Below are 23,565 nucleotides of genomic sequence, written 5' to 3'. Positions count from 1 at the left end.
AGTAAAACTTGCATAAATGCTCGTGAAAACCAAATGATTTTTGATGAAAAGAACTCAAAGTAAACATTATTACAAAAACATCCTTTGCTAGTTCCTCTCTGTTGTGCACCAGATTCTGCTGCTCAACCACAATGAGCAATACCTTACCTAACTCCATGAAAAGTCCCGTTGATACTAAGGACAGCAGAATCTGGTCTTATATTGAAAATTCTTTCTCTGTTAGAAATATCCTCCCAGCTACTTCCTTCAAATTCCCTATTAGCCATTTCTTTCTGTTGGAAAATAATTAAGAATTTGAGAATTGCCTGTGTTTCAAGCTGCATGTTGGAACACTGAGAGGTTAAGACACTAAAAATAATGCTTGTTGAAATACTAAACTTTGTACTGTAGGGAGCAATCTTGTGCTGACTGGGGGATGGACTAGATAATATAAAGAGGTTTTCTTCATTTCTGAGTTCTCATATTCTGTGATATTAGCATACCCTAGTGTCATGCTTTCAACTCTTGCAGAAAGATCAGAGTCACAGACTTTAGAATTTTCAAACACCTTGTTTTTGAAAGCCTTAATCCAGATCTGTTGTCTTCTGGTTGTACTGCTATTCCTTATCATCCTTGTTATTTAATAGTTGCAGCATCCTTTTCCCTTGTTCTCAGAGACTGCTCCAACCACATTGTAGGGTGCACAGATATTAGATTGAGACTCCAGTAATGAATAACTACGACTTGGATTTAAGCAAAAAAGGATCATGTAAAGAAAACATTGAGATTCTTCTGTGTCTGTATGTGAGAGTTATTTTTTTAGTTAGCACCTTATTGATTTTGCTTTTCCCTTTCAAATAAACTTGTAGGTTGACCTTTCAGTTTTTTCTTCAGTCTCTATGTTTTTAAAGCTTATGTTTCATTAACTTGAGGAAGCTATTCAATGTCAGCAGCAGGAACAATCTGATAGATTCAAGTTTGATTTTATTTTTAAATTAAAAGAAAGGATAAAGGATTATCCATTTACTTTTAAAGCTTTGGTTACGTTGCTTTTCAATTCCCCTGGTATATTCTGGTATATTCTGTATCCATAAACTTTATAATCTTGCTAAACCTACATGTACTTTAGAGGGGCTATAAATATTTCCCTGTCTAACTTTGAGTTCTTGCCATAGAAATAACCAAACAACAGCTTCACCCTATTAGATATCTGTTAGTTCTCTTGGCCGATGATAATCTTTTAAAAGTATTTGCCCCCTTTGGTGGATAACAGGAAGCAATTTTAAAGGTGAAATTTAATGTATCCATTGTTCCAGAATTTGTTTTTACAGTTTTAAAGCACTAATTGCAAAATTCTGATTTGTGATTGATATCATGGAAACTAAGTAAGCCAGTGGTGGCCTTAATGTTGGTCAAACATGCCAGTCCATACAGTGCTAGCTGTAAGTTCTGTAGAGATAAATATTTGCTTTGTGCTAAACTTGATAAAGTAACTAGGCCACTGCTGAAAACCTTGGCAGGTTTTGGAGCTTAATTTCATTGAATAGTTTCCACTGAATCATTTTTCTTAATCTAATTATACTATTGCATTGGCACAAAATCTACATATATATGTACAGACAGAGGGGGAAAGAAAGAAAGTATTGCCAAGTTACCCTTTCTCCTATTCACACAAAAATAAACATATACTTAGTAAGAAAGGCCCCATTAGAGCTGCCAGGTATATTAAGAAATCTGTTGGCTCTTCCCACTTGATCTGAATCCTCTGTCTGTTTGACTCCACTATATTTTATTATATAAATGGCATTCCCTGTCTTTATTTAGCTGTTTTCCAGTTTTAACAAATATTTTGGAGCACATTTTCCATTTTTACAGCATTGCTTAAACAAAGAATCTGCAGAAGATGTTATATTTCAACTATTACATTAGCTATGTATATATAGAAGATCTATTTTCTATCTATATTGAAAGTCAGCTGGCACTGGAACTATTTGCTGAATTTGGAAATGAAAAATACTGTTGATTCAGCAGGTATTTTAAGAATAAGATTGTCAGTCATCCCAGGCATGAATCAGACCCACTTTCATAACAACTATACTCTAGAGGTCAAATTCTGGAGCTACATATTCAGTTGCTGATTAAGAGTGTTTCCCAGTTATGGACCCTGGATCTGTATCTTTCCTTAATATGTTATTTCAGCTATTTCCACTGTGCGAATTCCACAGTAGCTGGCATAGTCCAATTTGGCTCCACAGCCACAGAAGCCAGTGCATATTTCCCTCCACCCTTTTCCCCCACTACCCCCAGCATCTTCATAACAGACATGAGGACAACCAACCCCTTGGTCTGATTCTTCCCAGCCCAACTGCCATGTGTCCCATCCTGCTAGGGCTGATATCAGCAGAGTCACTGAGCCTTTCTAACAATCAGATGAGGGCCAGATTCCTTCTGAGCTGCTGGCATTGGGAGAGAGAGTACATGAGAAGGGTCACCATGGCCTGAGAAGAAGTCCAGCTGGTTGGCATCTCTAAAATGAAGTCATCATCTAAGAAGCATAGTTTGGACCCATCAGTCCATTGCACCATCACTGGATAGCTGGGAAGAAGGGAGGAGAGAGCTACTCACTCAAGCTATCAACTGCCACAAAAAAATTCCCTCCCCCCAAAAAATTAGGAGCCCTGATCTCATCTTGTCCTGTATATTGGAGCCTTACAGATCTTATTGCGTCTCTAGGATGGAGTAGGTAGGAGGAGAGACACAAATAGGATTAATGTAAGGCAGCTTTAAGAGTGGGGGAGTGGGAGAACTCATTTACATGACTTCCTGTGCCTCAGCCAAGGCACTCAGCACCTCCTGCTTGTGGAGCAGCTTCAGTTCACTTTTGCCCTCCTCCCCCGAACCCCACCACCACCACTTTCCCACTGAGCCTGCTATCCCCAGGATCAATTGGGCTAATACGTAGACACTTTACTAGCCTCTCTGGGGCTAACTGAGAAGCCAAAAGATCCATGTAGAGGACATGGAGACCATGTGCCTATGCTCACTCCTAAGTGTCCACTCAGCAGTGAGTTTAATTTCCTTGTTTATTGTCCTCATTTTGGTTATATATAATCAAAAATGCTTGTTCTAGAAAAATAGGCTGATTTCCTACAAAATGTGCAACTTTGAAAAAATTAACTACATACGTGTTAATGGCCAATTGTAAACCATAAAACCAAGAGTGCCACAGGAATGCTCCATGTGTAGATCATTTGAAACATGTGTGGGGGAGGGATAGCTCAGTGGTTTGAGCATTGGCCTGCTAAACACAGGGTTGTGAGTTCAATCCTTGAGGGGGCTATTTGGGGATTGGTCCTGCTTTGAGCAGGGGGTTGGACTAGATGATCTCCTGAGGTCCCTTCCAACCCTAATAATCTATGATACTTTGAAACAATACACAAATGTCTGAGTTGCTGGTTATTTGGTGGCCAGAGGCTATGCTGCAAACGGGTCCATAGGTTCACAACCTGATTTGGGGCAGGCAGTGATAACATAGGCTCCCAACCAGGGTTATCTGATTTTGACTATCCTGCCCTGAAATCATGCAAGCAGTAACACGTAGAAGACATACTGGGTTTTTTTAAGCCCAAAAGTGAGGTCAGTGCTTGTTAAAGATGTCAGATGACTAGCACTGGAAATTGAAGTATTCTATGTGTACACACAAGAGGTAGAGCAAGAGCAGAGGAAACATAAGAACTTCATATGACCCTATTAGTATTCCTAAACTCTGGCTTGAAGGGCTCACCACTAAGGAGGAGTGGGTGTGTAAATCTCACTCAGGCCCATCCAGGCCTTGGCCTCGCTCCTGAGACTGCCAATAAGAGTGCTGATTGTACTGGTAGTTTGGGAGATATGACTGCCTGTCCACTAGGAACTGGGCTAAGATCATGAACTCATAGACACCAATATAGCTGTTATGTGATAATGATTTTTAGTTTTTTTTTAACCTGGGATCTATTACAGAAGTGGCATAGAAGTGAAAGTTGCTCCCTATCCTATTACTGTGATTCTTGAAACAATCTAATCCTCCAGATGTGCGGATATTATGTACAACTTTCCTGCATATTGTATATGTGTTGTGAGATGTGAGACCAAAGACCAAGTTCGTATACCAATATGAGAAGCATGGATGTCTTGTATGACTACACTTTGATGTGTGTCCCTGCTTCAAACACATGTTTAAATTAGGGCTGTCAAGCGATTAAAGAAATTAATCGTGATTAATTGTGCAATTAAAATAATTAATCGTAATTACTCATGTGTTTAATCGTGCTGTTAAACAATACTAGAATACCATTTATTTAAATATTTTGGATGTTTTCCACATGTTCAACTAGATTGATTTCAATTTCAACACAATACAGAGTGTACAGTGCTCACTTTGTTTATTTTTATTACAAATATTTGCACTGTAAAAAAAGAAATAGTATTTTTCCATTCACTTAATACAAGTACTGTAGTTCAATCTCTTTATCATGAAAGTTGAACTTACAAATGTCGAATTATGCACAAAAAAATCTGCATGCATTCAAATATAAAACAATGTCAAACTGTAGAGCCTACAAGTCCATTCAGTCCTACTTCTGGTTCAGCCAATCGCTCAGACAAACAAGTTTGTTTACATGTGCAGGAGACAATGCTGCCCACTTCTTTTTTACAGTATCATCTGAAAGTGAGAACAGGCATTCTCATGGCACTCTTGTAGTCGATGCTGTAAGATATTTATGTGCCAGATACACTAAAGATTCATATGTCCCTGCATGTTCATTTTCATCATCTTAGTCAGATGCCACCAGCAAAAAGTTGATTTTCTTTTTTGGTGGTTCAGATTCTGTAGTTTCTGCATCAGAGTATTGCTCTTTTAAGACTTCTGAAAGCATGATCCGCACCTTGTCCCTCTCAGATTTTGGAAGGCACTTCAGATTCTTAAACCTTGGGTTGAGTGCTGTAGCTATCTTTAGAAATCTCACATTAGTACCTTCTTTGCGTTTTGTCAAATCTGCAGTGAAAGTGTTCTTAAAACGAACAACATGCTGGGTCATCACCCGAGACTGCTATAACATGAAATATATGGAAAAAGGTGGGTAAGACACAGAGCAGGAGACATACAATTCTTCCCCAGGGAGTTCAGTCACAAATTTAATTAACGCGTTATTTTTTTAATGAGCGTCATCAGCATGGAAGCATGTCCTCTGGAATGGTGGCCAAAGCATGAAGGGGCATACGAATGTTTAGCATATCTGGCCTGTAAATACCTTGCAATGCCGGCTACAAAAGTGCCATGGGAATGCCTGTTCTCACTTTCAGGACCCACCAAGGTAGAGGAGGAACTTTGTCACAATACATAATGGCATTCTTCAGTAAGTCAGATGGAGAACTGGACCAACTGCTATAAAGAATGAAAAACTGAAATAGAAATCCTTTAAAAATTTTCCATAGGTATATTATTTGAGAAGAATATAATGTAGCTAATGGAAACAGTGCATTTAACGGTCTGCAGCATGCTTACGCATTTTTCGATAGATTTAGTGTGGGTAAGATGGTTTCTCATGTCGTGCCTGAACTATTACTGTCTTTTTTTCCCCCTTCCATTTCTAACATGATTGGGTTTGGTGTTTTGGGGCGACTTATCTCTTTTTCTCTTCCACCTTCTCTCTTTCTATCCTACTGCATGCCTCTTTCCTTGGTTTGATCTCAGAGAGGAGAAGGAGTATGAAGAAGAGGAAGAGGAGAAACCAGTCACAGAGCCTAATACTGAGGATGAGGGGGAGGAAGAGGCCACTAGGCAGGTCAAACCCAGGTACCGGGCTTCAGTGTCCCTCCCCTCACCTTTCCTGACCTCACCACCAATATTTGTAGCATGAATTCACCTTACTGATTTACAGTACTCAACTATCCTGGTAAACGCATTCATACTTTTCATTTTAAAAAGTACCTTAGGAAAAGGCTTTTGAATCAGTAAAGTGTTCGTATTTGTGAAAATATCGAAATGCATTTAATTATAAAAATCCAGTGGATTGCACACTAGCTACACTCATTTGATTCAGAAGATTTAACAAGCAGAGCTGATGATGGAATTTTAAACATGTGCCTAATTTCATCCCTTTCAGCAAAGCAATTCATCGCATGCTGAAGTACTTTGCTGAGCTGGGGCCTCTGTGCACCTCTTCCTGAGCATCCTTTGTTAGTGTTTCCATGATCCATCATCACAGAGAGAAATGTGCCTTTTTCTTGATAATAATTCTTTTTATGAATCCTTATTGATATAAAAATATTACCATTTCTGGAATATTGCCAACTAGTTCTTTTAGAATTTTTAACAAATTGTATAGGGGAAAAATACTTAATTGAGGGACAAAGCTGGACACAGGTATGCATTTGCATGTGTATATGAAAACAAACTCTAGCTATCAATATTACATGTTCACATGTAATATTTTCCATTTGTTTTCTGAGGTTCATATGGATTTGGCCAATGGTAACTTTATCCTAATAAATAAATCAGAAAAAGAAAATATGCTTTCTCTTCTAGACAGCCATTTGATTTAAGTTTAAATGTTTGGCTCTGCAATTCTGCAAAATGAGATTGGATTTTTTTTGACTTAACCACACTCATACAGACTTCTACAGCGCTGAAGGAGGAAAGGAAACTGTTTAATGTGCAAATTCCAAAGAAAATATTGTAATGTTGTTATTAATGTCTTCCAGTCTGCAAATCTAGCCAATGGCCTTCTGAAAATTTAAAATTAAGTGATAATTTCCTCAAATCCAGTGCTTAAAAGTAAAAGCTAAAAACTCAGTTATTTAATTAGTTGAATATAAAACAACATTATGTAAAGAGGTGTAATTGAGGAGTCATATACGGAATGTTTTGTGCTTATGTAACTTTCATACTTCTAAAATTATATCTACTTTGATCTAGCTAGAGTGATATTCAGATCGTGAATGAGCGTCATCAGCATGGAAGCATGTCCTCTGGAATGGTGGCCAAAGCAAAATATCACCCTTTAACTGCCTTTATAAAATAACTGGGTGTCACCTATGCTCTGGAAATTGGTTCCAGGGCACATTGTCAGGAATTATGTGAATATATTGGTCTATGGACAGGTGATTCTTATCTGGCACAGTAGATGATCATTTCCAGGTTGCTGAGGAGATTGCTGTTATGAGAAATTGGGCCTCAAAAACACAAATTGTTGCTCTAGTCCAATCGAGCTGGTATCTTCACTGTTATTTATGACAGCAGATTTGAGGTGGAAAAGATGGATGATATTAGCAGTTCATAATTCTCTATGCAAATCATTTCAACCTCTCTGCAAAACTCCTGTAATTTCATGATTATCCATTACAAAATTACTGTAGTGAATGTTATTTACTGAGTGAAATCCACTCCAGTTTCACAAATGCCAAGTACTCAGGTGCTATACAGTTGGAGTTCAGAGGGATAGGGATGGTGAAATCAACCCACCAATCTAGTGACCCAGCTCAGGGCTGCAGTGCCAGCCCCTGTAGTTGCTATTTCAGCCTATGGGCTCTGGATGTCAAGGCTAACAGACCTGCACAAATGCAGATCCCATGGTTCCTTGCCTGTCCTGCCTCTGGTCCTCATTTATTACAATAACACTAAGCTATGCAGGGCCTATGCAAAGACCCCTTTCTACTGCCCTTGGAGCACAGACATCTATGCACAACTGATCAGCTTGCAATTCCCTCATGCAGCCCCCGTGTAGTAATTAAATGAGGTAGAAGCCTTGTGATGACACTCTTTTATAGAGAGAACTGTCATGGAAGTACTTAAAGAGGTACATAAGCACACTGATAGCACATCGCTTTTAAATCCCTGTAGGATTTTGTTTTGATAGAAGAATACTGATTTGGGTCATTTTGGGCTTCATCTCTGGTAAATGAGTTTTATGTAATAATACGTGCTCTGTGATAGTGCTTTGTGTCAGTAGATCTCCACATACTTATATAAACATGTCATATCAGAATACAGGGTGGTACTGAGATATCAGGTCGTTAGATTTGGGCATACATCATAAATTATCTGTTCTTTGGGCCAGATCATCCAGTATGGTAAGACTGCTTTTGGGCTTAATTGGCCACTTGAGGATAGTATAGAGAACTGTAGTGGAAAAGACTCATGAAAACTAGATTCCAGGTTCTGAATTTCCCTGGGTTCAATCCCTTCCCTTCCTCTAAACCAAATCTGAACATTCCTCATTTTTTTCCAACACTAAGAAGAATCCCTCTAGGACACAAAGCTTTGAGCTTCCTAGCTTTTTTAAAGTGATGGCAATTGGCTACATTTGGGAAGTTGTTGTTTTTGTTTCACTCTGCTGGACTTTTTCCCCCCTAACTATGTGATCTTTGATCCCCTTTTTCCTTATCCTGCTGTGCCTTGTCTTTCTTTCCCTCCTCACCACACCCTCCCTTGCAGTGAGGTCCCAGACGTAAACCAGGTTGCAAATGAAAAGCTGCAGAATGAGAATCAGAGTTCTGATTCTTCAGCCGTCTCAAGTGCAGTTTCTCAAGCCGAGAGGCCTCCCTCATGCTCTAAAGCCAAGAGTCCGTCCAGCAGCTCATCTTCTGTGCCTGATTCATCTGTCTCACTCCATTATTCTGTTTGTTCATCACCATCCTCTCCTGCATCAGTCTCATTTAACTCCTCCCAAAATTCATCAGCATCTATTACTCCAAAGGCATCTCCAACTGTAGAGAAATTGCCTTATGTACCACATAGCCCTTTTCACCTTTTCTCCTATGACTTTGAAGAGTCTCCAGCAACTGTTACAGAAAAGGAAGCAGAGGTTATCAGGGAAAACAGGTAGATTTTATACAGCTGGCATTAATTTTTAGACAAATTAAGAACATCTTCCAGAGTTTTACTGTACTGTTTACATACTCTCTGTGTTGCATTTGTTTCTAGAACATACTGTATTAGTTTTAGTCATGTAAGTCTATATTTTAACAATTGATTCTCCCTCCTTGGTCTTCGATACTCTTATTTCATCCGGTTCTCTTCAAGATAGTGAATAACTGACCTCTTCTAAGTGACAGTAAAAAAAAAAAAACATGATAAAAGCATCTTTTGGGGACAAGGCTTGTGGGCATCAGTTTTGCTTTCATTTGTGTGGTATAATTTTCAGAAGTAATTTCAAGGAAATCATTGGCATTATACTGATGTAAAACTTGTGTGAGATCAACATCAGGCCCTAGAAATTTTAGGGCAAAATCCTGGTTCCGCTGAAATCAATGATAAAACTCCCATTGATTTTGGTGGGGCCAGGATTTCACCTCCAATGCTCTTGCATTGCAATGCTTAAGTAAAGACACAGCCATAACTTTTCTTTCTGCAGTTTCAAATTGTCTTTGTCACAAGAGGTGTATAATAGGTTTAATCCTAAAACGCTATCATACGAGTGAAAATAGGGAAACAGCCATACTTTAATTTAAAACTTCCAGCTACACACTGGAATGAGATTTAATAAGCCACTTACAGTATTATAGGTTTATAAAATTGATTATTTGCAACTCTTTGAGGTTTAACAGCTGATTAGAGGTTATACTGCCCTTACTGAGAATAGTAGTAAATCCTCAATGCACATGTTTTCAATAAGCAATTGGTAAATATTTTGCATATAGTAAAAGTCTTAGCAAATAAAATATTTAGGTTTATTTGGATTATTTTGTTATGCAAAATCATTAAGTCTGATAAATTACTACATATTCTTATCCCCTACTTACGTCTCTTTATTATATGAGGCTTACTGAAAGTTATGCAGATTTTTATCTTTGTAGTGGGATAGGGAGTGGATGATCTTCACTTTCATATCCAAGCTGACATCATTTGCTTCTGACAGACAACAGATGCCAAAGTCTCTCCATTAGTTAGTGTGCTTTGTAGCCCCCAAGCACTCTAAAAGGAACTGAGTTATACTATTCCACCACTCAACACTTGGAATATTAAGAGCACTTTCCTTTTTCAAAGGATTTTCCCTTCCCTTTCACCAGGATCATTTAAGCTTCCCAACATCCCAGGGGAGAGATGCAAGTAGTGTTATCACAATATCTTAGATGTAGAAACCGAGGCAGAGAAGTGGTTACTTGCTCATGGCCACCAATTTAATCTGTATCAGAGTGAAGACCAGTGGCAACTTTAGGCCTATGTGACCAAAGAGGCCCTATGCCATACAGACACATAACCCCTCAGAGTACTATTTTCATTTCCCATTCTATTCTCCTGCCAAGATGCTGACACAGAGGTTGAATTCCCAAACTGCTCTCTTCTTTTCCCTGCCTAGAAAGGTGAATTTCAATTCTTTCCCTTGGATTCCTGCTCCATTTGGAGTAGTACACAAAGCCTTACAAATAGGTGTTTGGGAGTGCTTTAAGACATGCACGATGGGTATGGATATGGGGATATGGAGAGGAAATGTGATACATTCTGTTCATAGCAAGGTCCCTCCCATAAGATTCCTAGCTTAAGTTTACTCTAACTGTATCCGTCTAGCCCATGGCAATCAGTACTTCAGGTTGTAACCCAAAGAATGAAGTTTGGACATTTGTATAAAGCAGTTTTCCATAAGCAAAATGATAAGAGTTAATCTGAGCTGAAAAAGACACCTAGGTTTTCAAGTAACATGCCTGAATGAAGTGAAATTATGCAATACTAGCATTTTGAGGGGGAAGAGGAGTGATAAAATAAATGGAATATATTTAATCTAATGAGCTGTTAAGAAGAAAACGACATTATGCTTTTCTTTCTTGAAATTTTGTCATTTGGGTGGGTTGGCTTCCTGGAATAATTTAACCACCATCTGGCATACAGTCCCAATGGAAAAGGTGCATCTCTTCCAAAAAGTAGAAAGAAAGGTTAAAACTTTTCCAAAGCCAGCACCCATGACATGTCAGTTACATATGATGGTGGAGCGGTTAAAAGACACATGAAAGCTGTGCAGCTGCCTTTTCTGCTCAGTAGAAAAGCCAGGATGAAAACATTGATACTAAGGGCTCTGGGGAGGTGACCATTCCAAGAGCCCTGGAAACAATTTCTCTTTGATCAACAAGCTAACATTGAAGTCAAACATTTTTTTTAATGGAGTGAATGGATGGTAGAAATTCCTAAAGCTGTGCTTCCAGAGACACGTCTTTTTTAACCGGGGCTATGATTTTTTACAGACATCATAAGAAATGGCACATAAGCTATGACTTAGGTTGGGGAAGAAGGGGTGGGGAAAGAAAATACTTCATGTTTTAATTGAAAAGAATTTGGATGCTTTTCATTTACAGCAGAAACATTAGCCAATCATTTGAGTCCATGTTCTGACAATGCCTGGGGAATACTGGTGTTTTCCTTTATTTCACTTGGAATGAATACTGCTGACATTGATCTTTTCGATTTCTTTCCTGGTGGTTGATTATCAGCTCCCAAACCAGCTAATAAATTTCTGAGTAAGTGAGCAGTCAGTTAGGTATTCCAGTGAACAGCTGTCACTTTAAAGGAACATTATAATCCTTCTTTTAATCTCCATACCAGTAGTTTAAAACATACAATATTAAATGTGTCTTTGTTATGGGTTATATTAAAATGAGATGACATGCTACTTTTTTTCAAAGGTGGGGATGTGGCTGGAAATTCATGGAGTTCTGGGGTACAACATCCTTTGATCCCCCTTAGGAGTAAAGAGGGTTTGCTGCCACATGTCTGCTTGCTGATTATTTTCTTCCTTTCTCTTTGTCTCTCCCTTTCTCCGCCTGCCTCCTATTCTTCTGGTAACTTCAGAAACAGTAGCTATGGCAACAACTCTTATTCCTCTACAAGACCTTATTCTGGACTCAGTGCACCTACCACACCCATTTCTCGTTATGGGACAACTCTGTCACCACCTCAGGAGACCAAATCTGAAAGGTTTGTAAGAAAGGTCTTAATTTCAAAATGCAGATATAATTACTATCCCTGCATATAGAGGGTAGAGGAAATAATGGTTGTGACTGTGTATGTCATTGTGTCTGAATTTTAAACATTTGTCCTAGTCGGATCTGTTTTAACATTTATAGCTAGAATTTACCAAAAGCAAGAAAAATTTCCTCCCTCACTCTTTCTAAGTGGATTGTTTGTTGTGTTATTTTTAATGGCCAGATCTATTTCCATCCCATCGCTGCTGCTTCCATCTAGAATTGTTACAACAGAGTTAAGTACTTGAAGGCTTTTTACAATAAATTTTATTTCTCCCAATTTTTGAAAGATTTTACATGATCCTAGTTTCATTTACACTGAGGCAAATTCAGAGTAACGTCGTCAAAGTCTAAGATGTCCAAATTTCCTATGGTATAATTTTGATTTCCTTCATTTTCTTGAAAATGCATCATTTATCTTATTGCTTTTAAATCACAAGCAAAATGTTTTCCATAATATATCAGGGAGACACATACTAACCTACCAACTAACTTTTAAAAAAATCAGTCTATGAGCTATCAAAATACCACGATGAATTATGGTCCACTAAGATATGTAGAAAAAATATAGAAAGAGAGAATGTTATGGATACGTGCAAGAAATTCCACTTGGCAAGAGGTTTAGACCACCAGAAATTAACGGACTGTTACTGCTTGAAAATAAGGACAACTCCAAAGGATATCATGCTGGGTTAAAGAGGGAGAGGTAGAAGATTTTAATTATGCGGCTGTCAAGACTGGTTAACCTTAAATAATTTCCAACAGGGCTTGATGGGCTCAGATTCACATGTTGCCAAATTGGCCTTTAATTCTTCAAAAGTCTTCTGCAAGTTAGCAGCTTACTGGGGCCTAGTTTACCCTAAACCTCAACTCTAAACTTGGCCATTAGCCTCTGTTTTGGTTAGTGCAGACTCTTGCTCCTTCTGTGAATTTGTTCAAGCTTTTTACTAGCCACTGTACCTGTATTTTAACATATCAAAGTATTTTCCCCGGGGTCTTTTGTGTATTTGCCACTGAATTTACATTTCCAAGTCATCTTTTGAGTTTAATTATTTCCTCTTTAATTTTCCTTGGTGTTCCCTCTGTTATATTTTTAATTGCTTATTTCACTGAATCTTTCCACCCTTTGGTGTAAGTGGTTCCACAGTGTATAAGTGTTTCCAACCACAAGGTATTGATTTAATCCTGCTTTCAAGTGAGTAATTACATTAAATATATCCATGGTGAAAGGCACAATTTTTCATTTGCTCATCTTCCTATAGGAACTTGGCTGGATTTATCTTTTGCAGTCTGGGTCAAATCATTGTCATGTGAAACCAGAACAAAAGACTCCAAACAATCACTGTCACTCTTTTATCTCTTAGAAACAGAGATTCAAATCAGCCAAAGTTACAAGTATTCCGGTTCTTTTGAGGTTTTTGATTAATAATCTTGTGTAAGAACAATTGTTTTTGTTCTCCAGTTGCTTGTTGAACAGATTTAATGAGGAATGCATATGTATTAGACATTGAAATTAGGGCTGTGAAAAATTTCTGTATTCATCTGAAGCTAGGTCAAATTTGGAATTAGGGTTCAATGTAAAAGTGACCCTCGGAGGCCTTGTCTTGAGGAGGAAGAGTGGTCCCAGTGTACTTGTGCTTAGATTACATGTGCTAGCTCAGTCTGATCCTAAACTTGACCTTTTCCTGTTGCAGATGTGGAGTAATGCCTTTAGCTTGGTTTTAGTAGATCGAGTTGAACCATAGGCACTAGCATAGACTACTTAAAAGATTTAAAAGCAGCTTTTTTATGAGTTCAGTGTAGAGCAGTAAATTACTGCTAAACAGGAGTGGAATGCAAACATTTCACAAAGGGAACATCCTTTCATTTCTGTCCTGTAATTATGTGTGTATTTGTGTCCATATATATTATATGTAGGTCTGTAAAATTAGGCTCCTTTTGAGTCCAGCAGTACAGAGCTCATGACAGCAGAAAAATATGTAACTACATTTTTTTAAATGAAAAAACTAATAACTTAAAATAACACATCCATGCATAAATGTTATGACTTAAAATATACCTCTGGACCTTCCAGCAGTAGAATCAAGCCCTGTCCCACTGGGACATGGAGTTATCGCCTCTTTCCAATGGCATACATCTATTTCTAGCCTTATCAGACATTAACCTGTCTCTAATGCTGGCCTGAATATTGCTTGTGGTGAGAGTAAATTGGGTTGGGAGGAAAAAGAAAGTTCTGTGTCAGGATATCCAAAAATACAGTGACCCTTTGAAGATGCTCATGAGTTTGAAATGATAGAAGTAAACCTTGGGCAGCATGCAAGTGGTTCAGAGTATGTGATGAACTCATTTTATCTCCTGGCTCTGCAGTTCATCACATGGATGTCTCTTCTACATATGGCATGTGTATATTATAATTTCAGCAATAAAAGCAGGATTCAACCCTTCATTTTGAGACATGATTACACAGGTCAAAATTCATCCCCTTTGAAGAAAATTATGCAACAAAAATCTCTCTTATCTCTAGGCACAAAATACTAATTGTTACCCTTCATGAAACATTCATTTCTTTTGGGGATCTGGCTGTGGAAGAGCTGCACAGATCTGCAAATGTGAAACCCAGTGGTTCAAATAGATTTTAACTCTTACCGGTATGGTGACTCATGAGAGAGACACAAAGGGGCCACCAGCTAAAGGAGCATGTGACCTCCCCACGTGACCCTCCTCTGACCTTGCACGTGACTCCTTCCCGCCCCTAGCCCAGGGCTCCTGCGCTCTCCCCATCCCCCATTACCTGGGTGGGGGGCTCTGTCCTCCTGCTGCACTGTCTCTCCCTGTCATTTGTCTGCTCTTCCTGGAAGCCAGGCCCTGGAGCCACTCCTGTATGCTGCCCAGTGCAGCGCAGCAGCTGCCTAGGAGAGTGCCTGGCTCTCCCAGGCAGCCGCTGCACTGCACCAGGCAGAGTCCCAGGCAGCATGGCTGGAAGAGGAGGGGCTCTAGCTTTCCAGCTCTGGCCCCACCCCTTCTTCTCCCCACATGGGCCAGCAGGGGCACTTGAGCCTCGGGGGGAGTCACTTGTAGAGCCCTGCACAGATACAAATTTATACCCGTGGATGCAGATATCCACGGATAGAAGTCAATATCCACCACACCACATCACTCTCCCAGGAACCGCAGTGGTAAAAGAAGGAGAACATGGGGCCGCCAGGCAGCCCCATGCCAGCAGCTCCTCTGGTGCAGCATCACCATCCCCAGCCCCACCCCCACCCCCAGCCTTTCCACACAGCTGCGTCTCGTGTTGGGGTCCTTTCACTGCTGCGGTTCTGGGGAGAGCGAGCTCTGTGGTTTTCAGTGAATACTGAATGTGTCTTTCCGGTATGGTGTAACAGCAATCAATGTCTTAATGGTACAGCCTACCTGACCGTACCAGCTTATTTGCAAAACTGTTGAAACCTTTGGTCATTGTTCAGCCAATAGCTCACCAAATATCTGGGTCCAAACCTAAGTCTTTGTTTCTTGTATTGTGTATGAGCTTTAGTTCTAGCTATTTCATTACTAGAAATTACATTGATGGACAAATTAATCATCACAAAATACAGTAGCCTCTTCCTGTGTTTTGTAAGCAGTTTCCGTTTTGTTGAGTTGCCTGGCCTCTGGTGTTCTGAAACAATAAGAGAAAATATTTTAAACTTATGTTAATAGCTACTGTTAAATTTGTATTAATTATTAAATGAAATATTAAATATCACAAAGAAGAGGAATATATATTTATGTATCTACTACTAATACTACTAATAAAACCAGTTTCTGAATAATGCACTCATAGCTTTGGGGGGACCCGAGCCTGTGAATTTTTATGAGCATGAGTAAGGATTATTCGTATGACTAAAGATTCCAGTGTGGACCTGTATAGTGTATAACACCCACTGCCATGTATGTGGGAGCTGCACAAAATTAAAAACAAGAATAATCAAAATGTTGAACTTAAAGGACTACAAAGAAGCAAACAATGTCCCAAAATAAAAGCTAAAGAGAGAGTCAGAAGGAATCTGAAAAGCAAGAGTGGGAAATATAGCAAGGAAGAAATTGTCAAAGAATAACTGATTTGCACAGAAAGAATAACTTATGTTTATGGGGATTTTCCCTGCAAGGTCCTGAGCACCCTGGCCTTCATCCAGCAAAGCACTCAAGATTAGCTTTAAGCATGTACTTAAGTGCTTGGCTGGTTTGCAGCCAGAGTGCCCAGGACCTTGCAGGATGAAGCCATAAAAGTCTTTGAGCGAGTGTTACAGATCAATGTGATTATCCTGGATTTATGGATTTTGTATGTGAACCTCAGGTTAGAGTTGTGAAAAATGCATGTATCCAACAACTTCCTTTTGCCTGTTGAATGCACCACTTTATGTGCAGTTATTTCTTGAAATATTTTAACCCCCCAGTTTGTTGTGATATAGCATACACAGATTTTCAGGGTTTGGTATTCAACTTAAGTCAAACACATGATTTCTGGGTGCTCTGCTATTCCAGGTGTACACACCATGTTACTCCAGTAACAGGTCTACTCTAAACAGGACAGAATAATGTTTTTCTTATGGAATCGTGAAATACATGACTTGCAAAGATGCGCATAGAGGGATCTAAGGATGGAATTTTGCTCATTGAACAGTGAGCTGTAATGTATGTTACCCTAATCACCAACCAGTTAGTTCGAAGTACCATAGAACTTTTTAGTGACCTCCATCTGAGGTATTTGTGTGAGATTATGTAGATACTGCTTCCTCTCTCCTGATGGTAAAAATTTGAAAATAAAAGAAACTTGATAAGAAGCAGATGCTATTAACAGTTAACTCCAAGGTGAGTTTTCTGCTTTCAGCTTATGGTTTCAGAGTTATCAAAGGACTGCATAAATGGTCTCCTCTATATCCTTATTTTTTATATCGTTTAGGGGAGAATTATCCAATAGACACTTCATAATTGATTTCTGATACAGTTTATCTGACCTTAAAGAACAAGAAATAAGGAGAGAAGCATTTATCTCAGTGCCATCTAGCATGATTCAGTCTGAGTTTGATTCAGTTGATGGACCTTTCAAAACTTTGGCTGCATTTTGCCTATGAAAACAAGAGCTACAGCTTGAGTTTGAAAGAAGAGTAATTGACATTTCTGTTTTTTAAAACCATTATTTGCCTTAGATCAGTACTGAACAAAAACATTTGTGTAAATCAGAGCAATAGTAACACTATTTGTGTTTAGTTCTTTTTTGAGTGTATCTGTGATTGCACAGTGGAAAGGAAAGCTATTTGAATTTGTCGGTTTGTAAATTCAGCTGCAGATCTTGCCAGCTCTTGCTTGAAAGACTGTTCCGCCATCTCATTTCTCTGTACCCCCTGTGGATAGCCATGTTTGTGAAGTGCATATTGCAGCTATGGGGGGTCCTGGTGAAGGAAGTCTAACCGCAGTGCACTCTATGTTCACCATGTGACTGAAAGGAAAGGGATATTGGCTCTTTTACTGCTCCAGTTTGTGAGTGTAATTCCCAATGCAGAAGAGAGACGCTCTAGACTTCCCATTTTAGACTAGAGTAGTGCTCCCACCCTTCATTTCTTCCTCCACCAACAAACCACCTCCCTCTCCCTCAAAACCAGAAAACTACATCAATCTCAATTTCATAAGCCCACCAGTTCACCCAAAGCAGGGCAATACAGCGTAACTGCCAGAGAGTAACAATATACGCTGTTCTCTCGGTACCTCTAACTCCACTGTTTTATTGTGAAGAGAAGATGTTTGTTCCCCCATATTTCTATTTTCTTTAGCTGAGCTCAGGCCTTATAGGATTTTCCTGAAAATGAGCAACTCAGTCTAACAGGGCCCTCCTGGGTATGTCTGCACAGCAATTAAACAGGGTCAGCTGACTCGGGCTCACAGGGCTCTGGCTGCAGAGCTGTAATATTGCAGTGCAGCTCTTCGGACTCAGGCTGGGGTCTGGGCTTTGCGACACTCCCTCCTCTCTCACCCTCCCCCACCCCCCATAGAGCCCCAGAGCTCAGGCTCCATCCCAAGCCTGAATGTCTACACCACAGTTTTACAACTCTGTAGCCCAAGCCTCATTCAGCTGACCCAGGCCAGCCACAGGTGTTTAATTGTTGTGTTGAGGCACCCACACTGTTTTACTTGTGATCTCACCACTGGAGTCTGAAGGTGGAGACAAATGGGTGTATAATAGGGGGAAAGTCATGCCTTTGTTCTAAAAATCAAGGATGGTTAACTGGCGTCCCGGGGGCTGCATCCAGCCCACTAGATCATTTTATTGACCCACCCATAGGTGGCCAGTGAAAATATTATTGGGGGTGGGGGGTGGGGTTTGAGTAGGGGCACAGCCACAGGTGTGCCTGAGTGGGCTGTTAGCACCCAGGCCCACCCAATTCTGAGCACCATGCACACTGCTTGTAGTGAGGTTGCTTGCAGAGACTAGAAGCAGGAGCCCTGCTGGGTCGCAACGCCACTCAATGGCCCAACCACCTCTCTGTCAGTCATGTAGGGGAGGGGGCTCTGTCCCACATCTCCTGGCTCTTGCTGCTGTCATTGGTTCCCAGTTCCCACCGCCAAACTGATTGTGGCCAATCCCTCGTCACCCAGCATGGGAAGGTCAGGGCACACCTCTACCAATGCAGGGACAGTAACCAGTGCCAATAGATCCTTCCTGAGCCCCCTCCCTGCTGGCATAACAGAGGGGCAGCTGGACCAAATCTGAGTGTCATTGTGATCTGGCACATGGGTCGTGCTGCTGCCGGTCCCTGCCATGGACACAGACTCTGCCACATGGGGAACCCATGCGCCTGGCCGCCCATTGGCATAGGCTCCAGCTCTATCCCACGCCACACCACTCTGGTTACTTCTTCCCCATTGACAGAGGTGTGCCCTCCCCCCACCTCTGGTGGAGGGTCTGGCTAGAACCAGAATGGCTTTGTGTTCCCCCACAATCAGCTAATGGGAAGGCACTAACTGGAGCTAGGTAGCATGGGGCAGAGTCAGAATAAGTGTTGATGGGGAGGCGGAGCCAGGCGGAGCAGTACATGGCAGCAGCAGCTTTACTAAAAGACTGCACCCCTCTGTGACCCAGCTCAGTCTGAATATTTTTTCTATATGGCTTGCCAAAGGGTTTTAATGGCTTGTGTCGCTCTCTGCTACCTTAAAGTTTCCCTCCCTGTTCTGAATCATAGTGAAGTTGTGGTATGAAACCCATCACTGTCAAATAAGCTTTCTCAGCTGCTTGTATATCTCAGTGGTCGGATACTTTTGTTGGCGCTTATGGTTATAGTCAGTGAAATATCCAGTAAAATAGGATTACTGTGGCAGGAACTAAATTCTTTTTTTAAGCTTATTGCTATAGCACCTTAGGGCCAACCAAGAGAGAGGCTCCAGGGTGCTAGGCACTGTACAAACACAGAGTAATAGATCGCCCCTTCCCCAAAGAGCTCGCACTCTAAATAGACAAGACAGGAATAGGGTTGGGGAAGGGGTAGAACACACAAGCAGAATGAACAGTGTGATGGGAGCAAACAGCATGTTATTCCACAGTTTGTTTGTTTATTTGGGAGAAGAGGTTGGTTTGGGGTGGACAGACTAAAGAGAAAGAAAAAGGGATGAGGGGAATGGGGCGGGTGTAGACTGAAGCTGAAATTAAGATACTGTGAGGGAGGTGGGCGGGAAGGTTTGAGGAAGCAGCCAATGAGCACAGATTAGAGTAAGCCTAGTCAAAACTGTAGAAAGTTCTCTGAATGTCCAAAGGACCGAAGGTCCCTGCTTTGGCTGCCTCTGCCCCTACCAGCTGGAGTGTCTGATGGCTCCTCTCTGCAGCCCACATGGCACGTGAGAGGGGAGGCACCATGAAGGTTCTATTGCCTCCCGAATGTGTGGGAGGGTCTCCCTTGCACGGTTCTGGGGGACAGGAGGTTCTGGCCTGGACCCGTTTTTATACCTCCCTCTTGTCCCCCCGCAAAATAGTAGTCCCAGCTTTGGATACTTCTGCCCCTGGTAGTTGGATGTTCTGCACCAATATTATAGAGTCATAGACTTTAACAGCAAAAGGGAACATTATGATCATGTAGTCTGACCCTCCTGCACATTATAAGCCACAGAACCTCACCCATCCACACCTGTAATAGACCTATAACTTCTGGCTGAGTTACTGAATTCCTCAAATTGTGATTTAAAGACTTTGAGTTACAGAGACTCCACCATTTTACTCTACTTTAAACCAGTAAGTGCTCTGTGCCTCATGCTGCACAGGAAGGTGAAAAACCCTCAGGGTCTCTACCTATCTGACCTGGGGGAAAATTCCTTCCTGACCCCAACTATGGTGATCAGTTGAACCCTGAGCATGTGGGCAAGACCTACCAGCCAGATACCTGGGAAAGAACTCTCTGTAGTAACTCAGAGCCCTCCCAGTCTAGTGCCCCATCTCTAGCCATTGGGGATTTTTGCTACTAGCAGTCGCAGATGGGCCACATGCCATAGTAGGCAGTCTCATCATACCATTCCCTCCATAAACTTTTCAAGATCAGTCTTGAAACAACTTGGTTTTCTTTGCCCCCTCTGCTCTCCTGGAAGTTGTTCCAGAACTTCACTCCTGTAATGATCAGAAACCTTTGTCTAATATCAAGCATAAACTAGTTGATGACCAGTTTATATCCATTTGTTCTTGTGTCAACATTGGCACTTAAATAACTCCTCTCCAGCCCTGGTATTTATCACTCTGATGTATTTATAGAGAAGAAAATCGTATCTCCCCTCAGCCTTCGTTTGATTAGGCTAAACAAGCCAGGCTCCTTGAGTCTCCTCTCGTAAGGTAAGTTTTCCATTCCTCTGATGATCCTAGGTGATCTCTCTGCACCTGTTCCAGTTTGAATTAATCTTTCTTAAACATGGGAGACCAGAACTGCACACAGTATTCCAGATGAGGTCTCACCAGGGCCTTGTATGGTGGTAGTAACACAGTGATGGGCAACCTGTGGCCCATGGGCCTCATGCAGCCCGTCAGGGTAATCCGATGGCGGGCCACCAGACAGATTATTTACATTTGCCGGGCCACCTGCAGCTCCCAGTGGCCGGAGTTCACCGTTCCCAGCCAATGGGAGCTGCAGGAAGCAGTGGCCGGAATGTCCATGCAACCCACGCCACTTCACTTCACTTATTAAAAATCCTTGCTATTGGGCTTGCAATTTCATGTGTCAGTTACTTTAATATTCTTGGATGCAGATTAGCTTGGTCCCCCAATTTGGTCCCAGTAAGCTGTTTGAATATGACTTATACATTGGATGTTGTAATTTTTACTTCCATATCTGTGTTTCGTTAGCCACCCTGCCACTATCCCTAAGGTCCTCATTACCCTTATTAAAAACTGAAGGAAAATATTCATTTAGGTGTTAGGCCATGCCTAGGTTATCTTTAATCTCAACTCCATCCTCTGTGCTTAATGGTCCCACTTCTTCTTTGTTTGTTTTCTTTTTATATGGCTATAGAACTTTTTACTATTGGTTTTTATTTCCTTTGCAAGGTCCAACTCTGCTTGGCTTTTAGCAGTTCTCACTTTTTCCATACACTTGCTGATTCCTTCCATCTTCCGTTCCTTTTAGGCTTTCTGCTTTCTGTTAATAATTTGTTTGAGGTGCTTGCTCATCCAATTTGGTCTGCACCCCTTCTTTACAAATTTTGTGCCTTTGCTTGGGATGCAGGCTTCAGATAGCTTCTGGAACTTTGATGGAAAGTAATTCCAAGTCTCCGCCACATTCTTATTCTTGAATTCTTCAGTGCAGTCCACTTCCCTATCTAATTTCCTTGTGTTTTTTAAAGTTTGCCCATTCGAAATCAAGGATCCTAGTTGCAGACATATTTTTATTTATCCTTCCATTTAGTTTAAACTGAGTTAAATCATGATCACTCAAACCAAGGCTGTCCTCTACAACCAGTTCTTCTGTGAGGTTCTCGCTACTTACCAATATTAAATTTAAAATGCCATTACCTCTTGTTGGTTCAGTGACTATTTGGTGAAAAATCCGTCAGCTATCACCTCCAGGAATATCTGGGCCCTACCATTATTAGTAGCACTTGTCCTCCAATCTATATCTGGGAAATTAAAGTCTCCCATAATCACACAATTCCCAATAGTATTTATTTCATTAAAAATATCAAAGAGGTCTCTGTGTGATGGTCTGTACCCCAGTGTTCACTCCTTTCACAAGAATGTGATCAATGTTATATAAAGTATGCCTTGTGATGTATTATTTGAAAACTCTTAATTTGTTGATCATTATTGTCCTGGTGATATATATGTGGCAACATTGTATGTAAAGTTATAAGATTCCTCTTTATGGTATCACTAAGACATGTTCTATGTCCGGGGAGCGGCCACAAACCAGTTCCCCAGAGATAAAAGGCAAGCTGATGCCTCAGCCAAGTGTCAATAAAATCATGGACCATCACCTGAGTAAGTGGCGAGTCTTTGGCAGGAAAGAGGGTGTGGGTAAAAAAATCTACATCTTGACAAAGAAACAGCTGGGGTTGCCATCCATACAGACTTTCTGTCTCCTGAACCTCAGCTGGAGATGCTTTTCAAAGAAGAGAAAGAACTATAAGAAGGGAGAGCAGATGCCCCCAAATTATGCCCTCCCCCTTTCTCTCTGCCTATGGCATCCACAACGTCTGAAGAACAAAGGAAGCAGCATTGTACTGTGTGAGAGATTCGGACTGAAGGAAATTCAGCTAGTTAACGTGGCTGAAACATTGTGAGAGAGACCTTTGCTTTGAATTCACTCCATTTTGTTAAGATAGGCATTAGTTGCATTTTGCTTTTATCTCTTTTGTAACCAATTCTGACTTTTATGCGTCATTACTTATATTCACTTAAAATCTATCCTTTTATAGTTAATAAATTTGTTTTATTGTTTTAGCTAAACCAGTGTGTTTCGATTGAAGTATTTGAGAAATTCCATTTGGAATAACAGAATTTGTGTCTATAATTTTCTATTAATAAAATGACAGACTTTATAAGAGCTTGTATGGTCCAAGAGAAGGCTAGACAGTGTACATGTACATTTCTGGGGAAAGTCTGAGAATGGGAGTTTGCTGGTGTTGATCTGCAGTATAATTCAAGGGTGACTGGCTGCAGCACTCATACAATATAACGGGGTAACTTACATGCCGAAGGCTCTGTGTGAGCAGACCAGGAGTGGTCTCACAGTGAAACAGTGTAAAAGTCACCCCAGGTTGGAAAATTGAGAGGACACAGCTGTTCATCAGTCCAAATTGTACCCTGGGTATGACACACTCTAGCCATATCCAAATTGGATCCTGTACAAAATTGGTTTTAGAGTAGACCCCAAGCACTATCCTAAACTCTGTTACCTTTCTTCCCCAATGTTGTTATGACCCAAACAGATTCTGTTTTATCCCATTTCATCGCTTCTAATTTCTTTACAGTCTACCTCATCATTAAAATACAATTCCACTTCACCACCTATACCTTTATTTCTGGCTTTCCTGAACAACACTTACCCTTCAAACCTGTGCTCCAGCCATGACTACTATTCCACC

At 40.7% G+C, this 23,565-nt stretch overlaps 1 protein-coding gene across 13 annotated transcripts in view; it reads left to right on the top strand.

Annotated features, from left to right (window-relative positions):
- Positions 1-23,565, top strand: part of FHOD3 (formin homology 2 domain containing 3) — a 650,322-nt gene that overhangs the window by 491,410 nt on the left and 135,347 nt on the right. For 10 of the 13 annotated variants that reach the window (XM_045007832.1, XM_045007828.1, XM_045007827.1 and 7 more), the window contains 2 exons: positions 5,717-5,818; positions 11,804-11,929. The exons of 1 other annotated variant lie outside the window; for it this stretch is intronic. In XM_045007832.1, coding sequence (XP_044863767.1) covers positions 5,717-5,818; positions 11,804-11,929 — 228 coding nt within the window. Of the gene's footprint in view, positions 1-5,716; positions 5,819-8,458; positions 8,846-11,803; positions 11,930-23,565 lie in introns of all 13 variants that reach the window. 2 more of the 13 variants (XM_045007840.1, XM_045007830.1) reach the window with 2 other exon arrangements.

This window comes from Mauremys mutica, chromosome 2 (genome assembly GCF_020497125.1).
Source record: "Mauremys mutica isolate MM-2020 ecotype Southern chromosome 2, ASM2049712v1, whole genome shotgun sequence".
NCBI classification, from domain to species: Eukaryota; Metazoa; Chordata; order Testudines; family Geoemydidae; genus Mauremys; species Mauremys mutica.
Note: the sequence above shows the minus strand (reverse complement) of the source record. Positions and strands in the feature narration are given on the sequence as shown.